Raw genomic sequence first — 13,817 nt, 5'->3', positions numbered from 1 at the left:
TTTTATGCCATAATTTTAACCATCTTTGTCTTAACTGGAATTTGGAATTATCCATCTTCTCCTTACCCTGTATAACTTTGAATCAAGAGTTTACTGTATTTTAATTGCCTCATTTTTATTCCCCTTTCACTCTTTGTTAGTGAATATGCTTGAATGTGGATTGTGACATTAGGTATTTTAGGTGTAAAAGGTGAGTTCTTATCAAGAATACATTAATTTGGAGACTCTTCTTTCTTTCTTTTTTTAATACCAGATACACTAGATGAGTATTTTGAATATGATGCAGAGGAGTTCTTGGTCTCTTTGGCCTTGTTAATAACAGAAGGTCGAACACCTGAATGTTCTGTAAAAGGTCGCACAGAAAGTTTCCATTGCCCTCCAGCACAGTCCTGTTACCCAGTAACTACCAAACATGAGTGCAGTGACAAGCTGGCTCAGGTGAGAATTGTGTGTTGAGTATTTTTTATTTATATTTATATAAACTAGTTTAAATTCTGTCATCATTTGTGTTAAATGATAATTACAGTGTTCACGTTTAAATATAAAATCGGTTAAAACTATAATGGAAACAATCCTAATCCTGGACCATAGCTAATAACCTTGACTCTAAGGTTACTGTGCTCTTGAAAGCACAGTAAGTACCTTTGCAAATCAACATACAGGTTGACAGCCAATTTCATACCTGCCTTCTCACATGCCAGATTTAAGATTATTATTACTATTGACTTTGTGTTTATTTAGTAGCATTATCTTCATGATAATTTTCCTCGCATTAGTCAGTGTCCCTCTGATATTCCTTCCCTCCCCCACCATGGGAGGATCCTTTTTGCTATCATATTAATGTTTAAAAATACTTAGTTTGGTAGGTAGTGTACAAGGATTTTCTCAACAGTTCCTTTCTTAGTCTAAATTTACACTTTTAAAATCTTGTCTTTTTTGAGCATTTAATGAAAATGAATTTTTAATACTTTGGTTTTCACTTGGAATGAATCTTTCTTTTGTAATGATGGTATAATTAACAAACTAGGCTTGGCCACCTCAAGGCCTGTCAGATACTGTGTTATGGCAGTTATTTTTCCACAAAATAGAACAAAAATAACCCCCAAGGAAATTTGCACCGTACATGTTTAGTACTAATCCTTGCACTGTAGAACTCAGTAATGTTAATCCATTACTTAATGATGAAATCTAAATAGACAAGCCTAAGCAAAGGTCTCCCATTGATGACTCATTTCTCATATAGAAGTCTGTTTTTCAATTATAATTTTAAAATTTAAATATAAAATTCTGTGGACTATTGAGACATTTTGCTCATATTCGTTTTCCCTTAAGTGTCGCCAAGCCAGAAGAACTAGGTCTGAGGTCTCGCTGTTGTGGAAGAATAGCCTTCCAATCATGGTGGAAGTGATGCTACTACCAGACTGCTGCTACAGTGATGATGGGCCCACCACAGAAGGAATTGATCTCCATGATCCTGCAATTAAGCAAGATGCATTATTATTAGAAAGATGGGTATTGGAGCCAGTTCCTCGACAGTGAGTTGTTGTACTGTTTGAAGTTGTTGGCAAATCAGGTTTTCCATTGCTTTCTATAAATTATTTTAGTAATATGTCATGTCTTTGAATTCTTCTATTTACTTCTATTTACTATTTACTTTTACGCAGTAAAATTTAGACATTTAGTACTTATGTGATTTGAAGTGACTCTGGTAAATGCACTTCTATGCTCTTGAAAGCACACATCCTGAATGTTTATTTTAGCTTCTATCTTTCTACAATTCAGTCATTTCATACTTGCTGACATTTAAATGATACTTTTTACTTACCTTAGGAGTGGAGATCGATTTATTGAAGAGAAGACTCTTCTATTGGCTGTCCGCTCATTTGTGTTTTTTTCTCAATTAAGTGCTTGGCTGAGTGTTTCTCATGGTGCTATTCCACGAAATATTCTTTACAGGTATGTCTAGGGCAAAATAAGAATAGTGTGCATTCAGTTATATGGGTTAGCTACTGAATCATATTTTACCTTTTAAACAGTTAATTTCCTTCATTTCTAAATGTAAGTAGATAAAATTTACTGAAGTTTTTCTCAAAACAAGTTAGCGAAATTTAAATGGGAATCAGTATGAACTTTGCTTTTTGGGTTAAATTTGGCATAGAATAGTTTTCAGAGCATTTTTTTATCTTTCGAGAACCAACAATGGATTTAATGCTACCATTATAAATACAGTAGAAAAACTTTCTGGGCTGCTGAATTTCCATAATGGTAGACTTACTTAATTTTGTATCTTGAAAACTATAAATTTACAGGATGCTGAACAGCTATCTAATTGTCTCTGCAGGCAGGTGGCCATGAGATAGCTAGTATCTCATAATCACCTTGTACAACAGAATTAGCTGAATCCATTTATTTAGTAGTAAATACAAAGTCCATTTTTTTCTGTTTTGACAAATAACTCTAACTTATAATATTCTTGAGCTTTAATGCTTAAGTAGTCTAGTGTTCTTAAAAAGATCATCCCTATTCTAAGCATAAACTATTGTACTTCTTGTATTGGTTTTATCAGAATGACATGCATGGTAAAGTAGCTGAAAGTAAAGCCTTTTTACTTCCCTTTAACAGTAATTAATGTAAACAAAGATAAGTATATGACGATTTGAAATTTTTCATAATATACAATAATGTTATAAGTTTTATAATCCGTTGAGTCCCTATTTTTCTGTATGATTCTAGAATCAGTGCTGCTGATGTAGACCTGCAGTGGAATTTTTCACAGACTCCAACTGAACATGTGTTTCCTGTTCCCAATGTTTCTCACAATGTGGCCTTGAAAGTCAGCGTTCAGTCCTTGCCCAGACAGTCTAATTACCCAGTGTTGACCTGTAGTATTCACACTAATATTGGCCTTTATGAGAAAAGAATTCAAGAACATGAACTTAAAGCCCATCAGCACCGCAATTCTAATGAAGCAGAACAATGTAGTACAAATAGTTCACAGCGTCTGTGTAGCAAACAATCTTGGACCATGGCACCTGAAAGCGTACTGCATCCAAAAAATGGCACAACTCCAGAACATACTGCAGCTGTCAAAAATGTCAAACTGTATCCAGGCACTGGCAGTAAATCTGACTGTGGAACATGTCAAGCCAATATTCTGGGTTACAGTGGTAGAGGAGATAAAAAGTCACATGAAACACCAGTCAGAACTTTAAAATCATTTTCAATGATTGATTCCAATGTCTCTAGCCGCCAGAGTCCCTGGCAATCAGTTGGTGAGACTAATCCGTTAATAGGCTCTTTAATTCAGGAGCGACAAGAAGTTATTGCAAGAATTGCTCAGCATTTGATTCATTGTGATCCAAGCATTTCACATGTTTCTGGACATCCATTTAATATGCAGCAGTCTAGTTCGCTTAATTCAAAACTTTTCCGAGTTTCACAAGAAAATGAAAATGTGAGAAAATGTAAAGAAACATTCTCCATTTCTTTTGGTAGTCCAGAGCTTACCTCCTCAGAAGACACCAGTGAGGGAAAAATTCAAGTAAAACCAGAAACTCCTCGAAGTGCAACTGGCATTTCGGATGGTCTTTATTCTCGTCAGTCTGTTGGTGAGACTAATCCTTTGATAGGCTCTTTACTCCAGGAGCGGCAAGATGTTATTGCAAGGATTGCACAACACTTGGAGCATATTGATCCAACAGCATCACATATATCCCGGCAGTCATTCAACGTGCATGACTCCAATTCTGTTCCTTCTAAAGTGTTTAGGAGTTTGTATGAAGACAAAAATTTGTTGAAGAAAAACAAGGATGACACCTCCATTTCCATTTCTAATAAAAAATTTTCCTTACTAGAAGACAGCAGTGAAAGGGAAAACTTAATACTCAGTAATTCATTGAGTTCTTTTAAATGCAATAGTAAAGTCAAGTCCTCTTTGAAACCTCAAATAAGAAATTTTTATCAGGACAATCCTAGTGAAATCATCCAAAATACATTTCAAGAGACACAGAACAAAGCTACTGGTTTTTTGACTCCCTCAAATACGCCTCACTGCAAAAAAAATAACTTAGATTTGACAGTTAGATTGGAAAGTACACTTTCTGAGTGTCAATTTAAGGAGCAAGAAATTAGCAATGAAATCGATAAACAGTATTCAAATTCCAACAGTACCAGCAAACAGATTTGCACAAATAAGTATAAGGAAAAAATAATAAAAAATGAAAATTGTAATCCAGTGTCTTTTAACAATCATCAATTTGAGAATTCCAAGAAAAATGACTCAAAAATAAAAACTGTGTTGGAAATGTCTGGATATTTGAACAAACATGAAAACAAGTGCTCAAATAAAGACTCGAAAAGGCCCAAGACATGTGAGCAAAATACTCAACTTAATAGTATAGAAAATTATCTCAACGATAATGAAGTTTTCAAATGCAAAAAGCCAGACCAATTGAAAAATGAACAGGATAAGAAAGAAGAGACAATTGATGAAAAATCGCAAAACTGCTCTCAGAGAAAGAATATCAAAAACTGTTTGTCTACATGTGAACGACTGAAAAGTACAGACGTGTTGGTAGGTAACATCTAATATTTCAAATATATTTCTCAAACAGTCATATGGTTTGAATTTTGTTTACAGGAACTCTAGTTATAAAGGCCCAAGGTACCCATTAATTATAGTACACAATCTGTTACAATAAAACTGCAGTAAAAGTAGTATTAACATCCTTTCTAAATAACCCACTTAAGAGCAAATGTTAAATAAATTCTTCATGCCCCCCCCCCCGTTTTTTTTAGTTATTTCAATACTATGGACAAGTGCTGGAGAGTAAATAGTCAGAAATGAAACTCATTCGCTTAACATATTGTTTGTTAGCAGCTCTGACCTAATACAGTGTGCCCATTGTGTTATGCTACCACTCAGCTAAGGATTTTAGGAATATCTATAGTGAAATTACTAGGCTTTGGTCAGAATACCTGGGTTCCAGTCCTGACTTCACAATTTGGTCCTTAAGTCACACTGAGTAAGTCATGTAACTTTTTTTTTTTTTTAAAGATTTTTTTTTTATTTATTTATTTGAGAGAGAGAATGAGACAGAGAGAGAACATGAGAGGGGGGAGGGTCAGAGGGAGAAGCAGACTCCCTGCCGAGCAGGGAGCCCGATGTGGGACTCGATCCCGGGACTCCAGGATCATGACCTGAGCCGAAGGCAGTCGCTTAACCAACTGAGCCACCCAGGCGCCCCTAAGTCATGTAACTTTTAAAACCCTCAGTCTCAGTCTCCTCAGAGAATGATCAATCTCTTGTGCCTATCCCACTTGTGACAACCAAATAACAGCAATCAAATAACAGATTTTGAAATATTTTGTAAACCTTCCATGCACTATGTCAAGAAGATACTTTGATTATTTCCATTTTATTTGACTTTATACAAAACCATTTTTTAAGTTTAGAAAATTATTATTATACTTTAATTTCCCTTAATTCTCCAAGTATTATCACAAATTTAAATCTCAGTTATGGAAAACTACTTCTTAACTACCTTGATCCAAATCTGAATGACCTTAGTTCATCTTTATCACTAAAATTAGTTCTCTAACATATGGACTTAATCAAATGGTAGTTTCTAATTTCCTAAAATTATAATTGTCACAGAACAATTAGCTTTTCATGATCCTTTCTGGTACCTAATAGGGTGGCTTAATTTGGCTATAGTATTTTTCAAGGTACTAAGATTTATTTTTTCATGTTCTTGTTTTAAATATAATCATACAGCATTTACTAAGTGCCCAGGCCTTTTTCTGAATATTTTACACATGTTGACATACTTAATCCTTCCACTAAACTATGAAGTTAGGTGTTACTACTAACTCCAGTTTATAAATGAGGATCTTCAGCTTAGAGAGTTTAAGCATCTTGCCCAGGGTCACAAAGCTAGCAAATGGCAGAGCCAGGACCCAAATTAGTCTTTTCTGATTTTCATGTGTTACTATGAATTTCTGGTGTTCAGGTTTAAACTTGCCTAATTCTGAAGAATTAGCCTGTTTCCTGTATCACTTCAAAAACATGGTACTATAACTGCATTATATATATATTTTTAATTCACATTTATTGTATTTCTGTATCATGTTCCACCAAATTATATGCTCTGAGAATGTCTCTTAATAGTAACATAGTTTTATATTTTAGAATATTCTATTTTTTCTACCTGTGAGTAGTTTTTTTGTTTGTTTTTTTTTTTTTTACAAATTAAAAATATCAAATGTTAGTTTACCAGATTTTAGACTCTGAGTATTTATAAATATGACCATATGTTGATTAGGCAATTATATTTGGACATAGTTTCTTTAGAATATTTGAGTTTATTCAGTATCCTGGAAAAAACTTAGACATTGTTTTCTGATTAAAGTAAGAATGGGTGTGTGTGTGTGTGTATGTGTGTGTGTGTGTGTGTGTGTGTAGATATAGATCTATAGATCATCAACTTCACCACCAAGGATGTAATACCTCAGTACATATTAGGAATAAGAATAAAATCACAAATTACTTATATATTACCATAAAATCTAATTACTTTCCTAGCAGAAGACTATACCACTGAAACATTCAAGTGTCTGGCGGAAACATAATTTTCATTCCTTAGATGGAACTTCAACCAGAGCCTTTCATCCTCGAACTGGATTGCCTCTTCTTTCAAGTCCTGTAAGGTTTTTTTCCTCTTATTTCATATTTAAAGTTGGAAACGTCTAAAATGTTTACAAATCATTTTATCCAAATTGTAATTGAAAAGAATTTAAATACCTTTAACAGAAATTTCCAGTTAGGAAACATTTTATTTTTTATTTAATAGTTATGTGTTAATATGGGGAAAGGCTAAAAGCATGAATAAAAATATTATGGATTATAAAATTTCTCTGAAATTCTTTTGTCTAATATTTTAATTGTTACTAAATATAAAGAAAATATTTAGTGTCAAGTGGGTTTGTATAAATTTGTATTTTAGCACCAAAGCTGGTTGACACCACCAGCTTGGTCATTTGGGAATCAAATTTGTGGTTGTCTTTAACCTGGAAGCCATGCCATATCTTATTTTGAGACATATAAATTTCCCCACTCTACATTTACAAATAGATTTGTAGATCTGAGTGCAATGGTTAAGAGTGTTGCTTTGGAGTCACACTGACTTCACCCTAGCTGTATGACATTTGTGACATTAGTTCAGTAATCTGAGCCTCAGTTTCTTCATCATTAAAAAGGAAGTGATACTGTCTCTGTTAGTGTTGTGAGGATGATTAGTATCATTCCTAACACATAGTAAGCAATCAGTAGTTAGTTGCTATACCTGCCATTTCAGTTAAACCTAAGACAAGTGATCAATATCATAGCAGAATAAAAACATGTATGTTTTTGCTACTGACATAAGATAATTTTTGTTGCTTTATCTGTGTTAAGCAAACTGAAAGGATACAATATCTGGCCTATGTTCAAAAAATAATTATTGAATAAGAAATCTAGAATTTAAATTTATAATTTGGACCATAAATGTTTATTTTAGAGAAGTTAAATTCCAAACAATTTAAAATAACCCCAAATATATGACCTACCTATGGGGTACTTTTAAGAGGCCCAAGTGAGGGGCGCCTGGGTGGCTCAGTCATTAAGCATCTGCCTTCGGGTCGGGTCATGATCCTGGGGTCCTGGGATCAAGCCCCGCATCGAGCTCCCTGCTCAGCGGGAAGCCTGCTTCTCCCTCTCCCACTCCCCCTGCTTGTGTTCCCTCTCTCACTCTCTCTCTTTGTCAAATAAATAAATAAAATATTTTAAAAATAAGTAAATAAAAAATAAAATAAAAGACCCAAGTGATCAGAAAAAAAAATAGGTCAGCATCATACCAATATAAAAGGCACTGTAGACTTCTGTTTAGTATGGTGGACTGAGTTGATAAAGGCAGACCCTTCCTCCTCAAACACAGGAATCCTGATAGAATATAACCTTTAATACAAAATAATACAGAGTATAACTCTTAAATACATAATATAATGTAAGAGAAAGAAAGATATATCTCCAAATTTGGGGCAAATTATGGCCCTCTAGGATATCTGAACCTAATATAATGCTAGGGTTTAATGCCTCTTGTGGGACAGGAACAGACAAGGGGTCGAGATGCAAGAACATGTGTACTTCAAAAATAAATAAATCAAAATTTTAAGTATGAAAAATATTTTAATTGCTGTGCATACACACACATGTTCATAAAAATACAGATGGATTAACAGTGGACTAGAATCAGTTGAATAGCAATTGAGTAAATGGAGAGACAGATATTAAGAAAGCACTTCGAAAGAAGTACAGAAAGGAAGAGAGATGGTAAAATGTGAAAGAGCCACAGAGGATAAAATGAGATGTTCAGTGTAAGTCTAGTACAAATTCTGAAAAGTAGGACTAGATGGAACCAGGAAAATGCAGTATCAGAAGAAATAAAGAACTTTTCAGAATTAAAGACAGAGTTTAGATAGAAAACTTCACATTAAGTTCTTACTACAAAAAATAGCATGGTACACTTGTAAACTCTCAAAACTATTAAGACTATTTAGACTTTCAGTATCATATTTAATAGGTATGGGGCACCTGGGTGGCTCAGTCATTAGGCGTCTCCTTCGGCTCAGGTCATGATCCCGGGGTCCTGGGATCGAGCCCCGCCACCCCCCAGTTGGGCTCCCTGCTTGGCAGGAGGCCTGCTTCTCCCTCTCCCACTCCCCCTGTTTGTGTTCCCTTTCTCACTATCTCTCTCTCTGTCAAATAAACAAAATCTTTAAAAAATATATTTAATAGGTATAGATATTTAATATTCTAGAAACAAGTCTTTCTAATTTGCATGTTATATGTGATTTTACCTTTATTTTACACCTGGCTCTTTCATTTTTAGGATATTTTTATCTAGCTGGTTTGATTGGTGTCTTAAATATAATGTGGTATACAATGGTGATGGAACATGCAGAGCAGTATTTTTCAATCCTGTTCTCTGTGAAGCTCCAGGGTTCTTGGAATCATACAGTGGGGTGGGGATGGACTAAGGAGCAGCAGACCTGGCAGGACCCCAGGCTCCCATCACTATTTCTTTTTTGTTTCTTTTTATTTTAAAGCTATCAATCTTTTACTGCCCCCACAAAATACTGAAGTACAGTTGACCCTTGAACAACACTGGTTTAACTGCCTGGGTTCACTTACATGTGGGTTTCTTTTTTTTTTTTTTACTGTAAATGTATTTTCTCTTCCTTGTGATTTTCTTAGTAACATGTTCTTTAGCTTTACTTTAAGAATATAATACAGTATATAACACATATAACATACAAAATATGTGTTAATCAGCTATTTATATTAATGGTAAGGCTTCCAGTCAATAGTAGGCAATTCGTAGTTAAGTTTTGGGGGAACCAAAACTTATATGTGAATTTTCAACTGCAGAGGGTTGGGGGTGGTCAGTGCCCCATAATCCCTGTGTTGTTCAAGGGTCAACTATATATAATAAAGTTAAAAGGTAAAAGTCTTTTTATATATTAGGATTCCATGTAAGATTTGGTTTTAGAAAACAAATACTGCTTCTTAAAAAGTCAAAACCTAGTAAAAGTGCTTTTATTAATTATCTGTTTTTTCCTACCAGTTAATAAAATGAGAACATAAGAACAGTATGTAATAAAGAGCATTATTGTAAGTAAGCTGTTTTGGGAGAAGTTTTATTATTTGCTGTATATGCTTAGCTTTCATTTGAAAAGTGTTCTATCAACTCAAGAAAAAATTACAGTGTTTTTAAATATTACAAATGATTATTTTGATCTTAGGTTCCTCAAAGAAAGACACAATCAGGTTGCTTTGATTTGGATTCTTCATTACTGCATCTGAAAAGCTTATCATCTAGAAGGTATTTATTTTAAAATTTGTTTGTGTATGTGAAATAATATTACACTAATTTCTAGTCTTGTGCAATAAATGTTTACTCTAAAAATTACAACTTTAACAGGAGTATTATTTTCTAGTTGTTTATTTTAAATATTTCACACACAGTTATTATGAAGAAAGGAGAAAGACAATGAGTAGCTTGAGTAGCTACTATATATGGGTCATCATAATAAACACATTGGTTTTAAACACTTAAGTAAGTTTGAATATTTCTGGTCATTCATCTCCTCCTTCACCTTACACTTCTTTGCAAAAAAGCCTTGGAAATGTGTTCCGTGTTGACAAATAATACTCTCATTATTTTCTTGAGTCACATAATTTTGCCTTTGTATTTGCATTTTTAACTGACGATTAAGACTGATAGAGAAGGCTGCATTATATATTTCTCGTAGATGCCAATATGTGATGTATTAGGTTCTATCTTGAAACTTTCTAGGATATTACTTTTATTTTTTTGTCAAATATTATAGCAAGGACCATAAAATCGAATCAGGATTTTAAACTAGATATTCCATATCTTAAAATTTGTTAGGATTAATTTTTTATCTTATAGTTTAAGTAAAATTAAAATTGATCAAATTCTCCTGATTTAATTTTGTACAAAAAGTAAATTAGAAAATATTGTGCTTAATGTGTTCATTTGCTGATTTTCTTTTTAATAGTCCTCGACCGTGTTTAAACATTGAAGATGATCCAGATATTCATGAAAAACCATTTCTGAGTTCTAGTGCTCCACCTATAACAAGTCTTAGTCTCTTAGGAAATTTTGAGGTAATGTTTTAAAAAATTATTTTAAGGGGTGCCTGGGTGGCTCAGTCGTTAAGCATCTGCCTTCAGCTCAGGTCATGATCCCAGGATCCTGGGATCGAGCCCCGCACCAGGCTCCCTGCTTGGGGGGAGGCCTGCTTAGGCCTGCTTCTTCCTCTTCCACTCCCCCTGCTTGTATTCCCTCTCTCGCTGTGTCTCTCTCTGTCAAATAAATAAAATCTTAAGAAAAAATTATTTTCAGAGCCGACATTTCTTAACCTAGATCTAGGAGATGTGTTATTTATGTCATTTGTTTGTGAAAGGGAAATAAAGAAATGGATTGTATTTTTCAAATCCTTGAAATCATCTTCTTTCCTTTTCTTTTTTTTCTTTTTTATTATTGTTATCTTAATCACCATACATTACATCATTAGTTTTTGATGTAGTATTCCATCTTTTTTCCTTTTCCTCTTCCTTTTTGTAAGAAGTGAAGTTAGAGTTGTTGGTAGTGACATCCTAGAACTGGGTACTTTGTAGGGAAGATGGAGGAGTTAGATAAAGTGCAGTGAGGAGTCCATTAATCTAGCCAAAAAAGAGACTTAACCACACCTTACATGGTAGTACTGGCTCTGAGACCCAGGAAGGAGGAGGTGGGCTGATAGCAGCCCCTTCATGATCAAGGAGGTTGATTTTCAAAATCAAATGGTTCTTTGAACTCTATTTGCAACTTTGTTATAAATCTAAATCTATTATAAAATAAGATTATTTTTTAAAAATTGAATGGGTAAAGGTCTCCAAAAATGTGCTATTTTATTTAATAAGAATATTTCTACTTGGGATCAAGTGTATTATGGGATTGGTTATCCTTAATTAGAAAACAACCTTGAACATTAAATCACAGTGCACCTGAAACTAATATAATACTGTACGCCAACTACACATCAATAAAAAAAGAAAAACAACCTTAAACATGAAACCTGTAAATGGGTTTTTAAAAGTGATTTAATTGGTGAGTTTTTTTATGGGAAAATAATTTAAAATTTGTAGTTTTAATTTAAATAGCTTCATTGGAATTGTGGTGGTTTAATATGTTAACAGTATGCTGTCTTTAAAACTAAATTTTAATTTTTAGGCTATCTTTCAAAGTTTTAAAATGAAAAGACTTATGGTAAATTGATTTCTATGTCACTTTCAAGGTATCACTTCAGAGATGTTGAACTCTATTCTCTGTCATTATTTTAAAATTGCATAAGGCCACTGTGAGTGTCAGATGTTCTGCAACCTTTGTATTACAAGAAAATTTGTGAGGGGGGAAAAAGCATATGATATGTGAAAATCTTAGGAAAGGGAAGATGGTTAAATGATTAGTGCACTGGAATGTATTTGTGCAGATATGCATACACTTTCACTTGACTTCAGTCTGAAAAATACAGAGAAGTTCTTTTAGGTCCTTTTTAATTAGGTCCTGGGTATCAAGAGTTTATTCCTTTTTATTGCCATGATATGGATATAGCACAATTTGTTTATTCACTCACCTGATTCTAGACCTTTGGGTTGTTTCCAGTTTGGGGCTATTACAAATAAAGCTGCTATGAGGGGTGCCTGGGTGGCTCAGTTGGTTAAGCATCTGATTCTTTTTTTTTTTTTTTTTTAAGATTTTATTTATGTATTTGACAGAGAGAGACACAGTGAGGGAGGAAACACAAGCAGGGGGAGTGGGAGAGGGAGAAGCAGGCTCTCCACCAAGCAGGGAGCGTGATGCGGGGCTCGATCCCAGGACCCTGGGATCATGACCTGAGCCGAAGGCAGACGCTTAATGACTGAACCACCCAGGTACCCCTAAGCATCTGATTCTTGATTTCAGCTCAGATCATGATCTCAGAGTCATGAGATTGAGCCCCGCGTGGATCCTGCTTACGATTCTCTCTCGCCCTTTTCCTCTGCCCCTCCGCCTCCTCCCCCCCACCCGCCCACTGGTGCACTCTTTCTCTAAAAAAATAAAATAAAATAAAGATTAAAAAATAAAGCTGCTGTGGATATCATGACCTGAGCCAAAGGCAGATGCTTAACTGACTGAGCCACGTAGGCTCCCCGATTATGTCCAATTTATTATTTTATTTTATGGATCTTGATTTTGATGTTGTATCTGAAAAATCTTTTCCTAACCCAAGGCTTCTCAACCTTGGCACTATTGATATGTGAACCAGATAATTCTTTGTTATGGGATCTGTTTCATGCATTGTAGGATATTTAGCAAAATCTTTGGCCTCTAACCATTAGAGTCCCGTACTACTGTCTGTCCCTCCCTCCAGTTGTAGCAGTAAAAAATTTCTCTAAACATTGATACATGTCCCTGGTTGAGAACTACTTGCCTGATCCAAAGTCACGAAACTTTTTTTCTAGGCATTTTATTGTTTTAGCGCTTGCATTTAGTTCTGTGATCCATTTTGAGTTAATATTTATATATGGTATGAAGTTTATAGTCAAGTGTTTCATTTTTATGAACATGAACATCCTATTAGAGTTAGCTTATCTATTTCTACAAAACAGAATACTGAGATTTTGTTTGGATTGCATTGATATAGATCAATATGTGGAAAATTGATATCTTAAGAATATTAAATTTTTTTTTAAGATTTTATTTTTAAGTAACCTCTACACCCAAGTGGAGCTCAAACTTACAATGCTGAGGTTGAGTCACATGTTCTACCAACTAAGCCAGCCAGGTGCCCCAGAACATTAATCTTTTGATATCTGAATATAGTATATCTCTGCATTCATTTAGCTATTTTATTTTTTTCATCGATGTTTTGTAGTTTTCAGCATGCATATCTTAAACATATTTTTGTAGATTTATATCTAATCCATGTTTTCAGGTGATATTATAAATTATACTTAAAAGGTTATAATTTTCAGGGTTCCTGGGTGGTGTAGTCAGTTGATTGTCTAACTCTTGATTTCGGCTCGGGTGGTGGTCTCGAGGGTTGTGGGATTGAGACCCGTGTGGGGCTCTACACTCAGCACGTAGCCTGCTTAAGATTCTCTTCTCCCTCTGCCACCTCCCTCTCCCTGGTGCATGCTCTCTTTCCCACTCTCTAAAAAAAAAAATTTT

The 13,817-nt window shown here is 34.4% G+C and overlaps 1 protein-coding gene across 2 annotated transcripts in view; it reads left to right on the top strand.

Moving 5' to 3' along the window:
• The window catches only part of FAM214A (family with sequence similarity 214 member A), a 96,589-nt gene that overhangs the window by 64,915 nt on the left and 17,857 nt on the right, over positions 1–13,817 (top strand). The window contains exons 3-9 of one of the 2 annotated variants that reach the window (XM_021693775.2): positions 254–438; positions 1,333–1,535; positions 1,831–1,956; positions 2,734–4,573; positions 6,584–6,703; positions 9,841–9,920; positions 10,621–10,729. In XM_021693775.2, coding sequence (XP_021549450.1) covers positions 254–438; positions 1,333–1,535; positions 1,831–1,956; positions 2,734–4,573; positions 6,584–6,703; positions 9,841–9,920; positions 10,621–10,729 — 2,663 coding nt within the window. The remainder of the gene's footprint in view (positions 1–253; positions 439–1,332; positions 1,536–1,830; positions 1,957–2,733; positions 4,574–6,583; positions 6,704–9,840; positions 9,921–10,620; positions 10,730–13,817) is intronic. The other variant, XM_044917790.1, reaches the window with a different exon arrangement.

This window comes from Neomonachus schauinslandi, chromosome 9 (genome assembly GCF_002201575.2).
Source record: "Neomonachus schauinslandi chromosome 9, ASM220157v2, whole genome shotgun sequence".
Taxonomy (NCBI): domain Eukaryota; kingdom Metazoa; phylum Chordata; class Mammalia; order Carnivora; family Phocidae; genus Neomonachus; species Neomonachus schauinslandi.
Note: the sequence above shows the minus strand (reverse complement) of the source record. Positions and strands in the feature narration are given on the sequence as shown.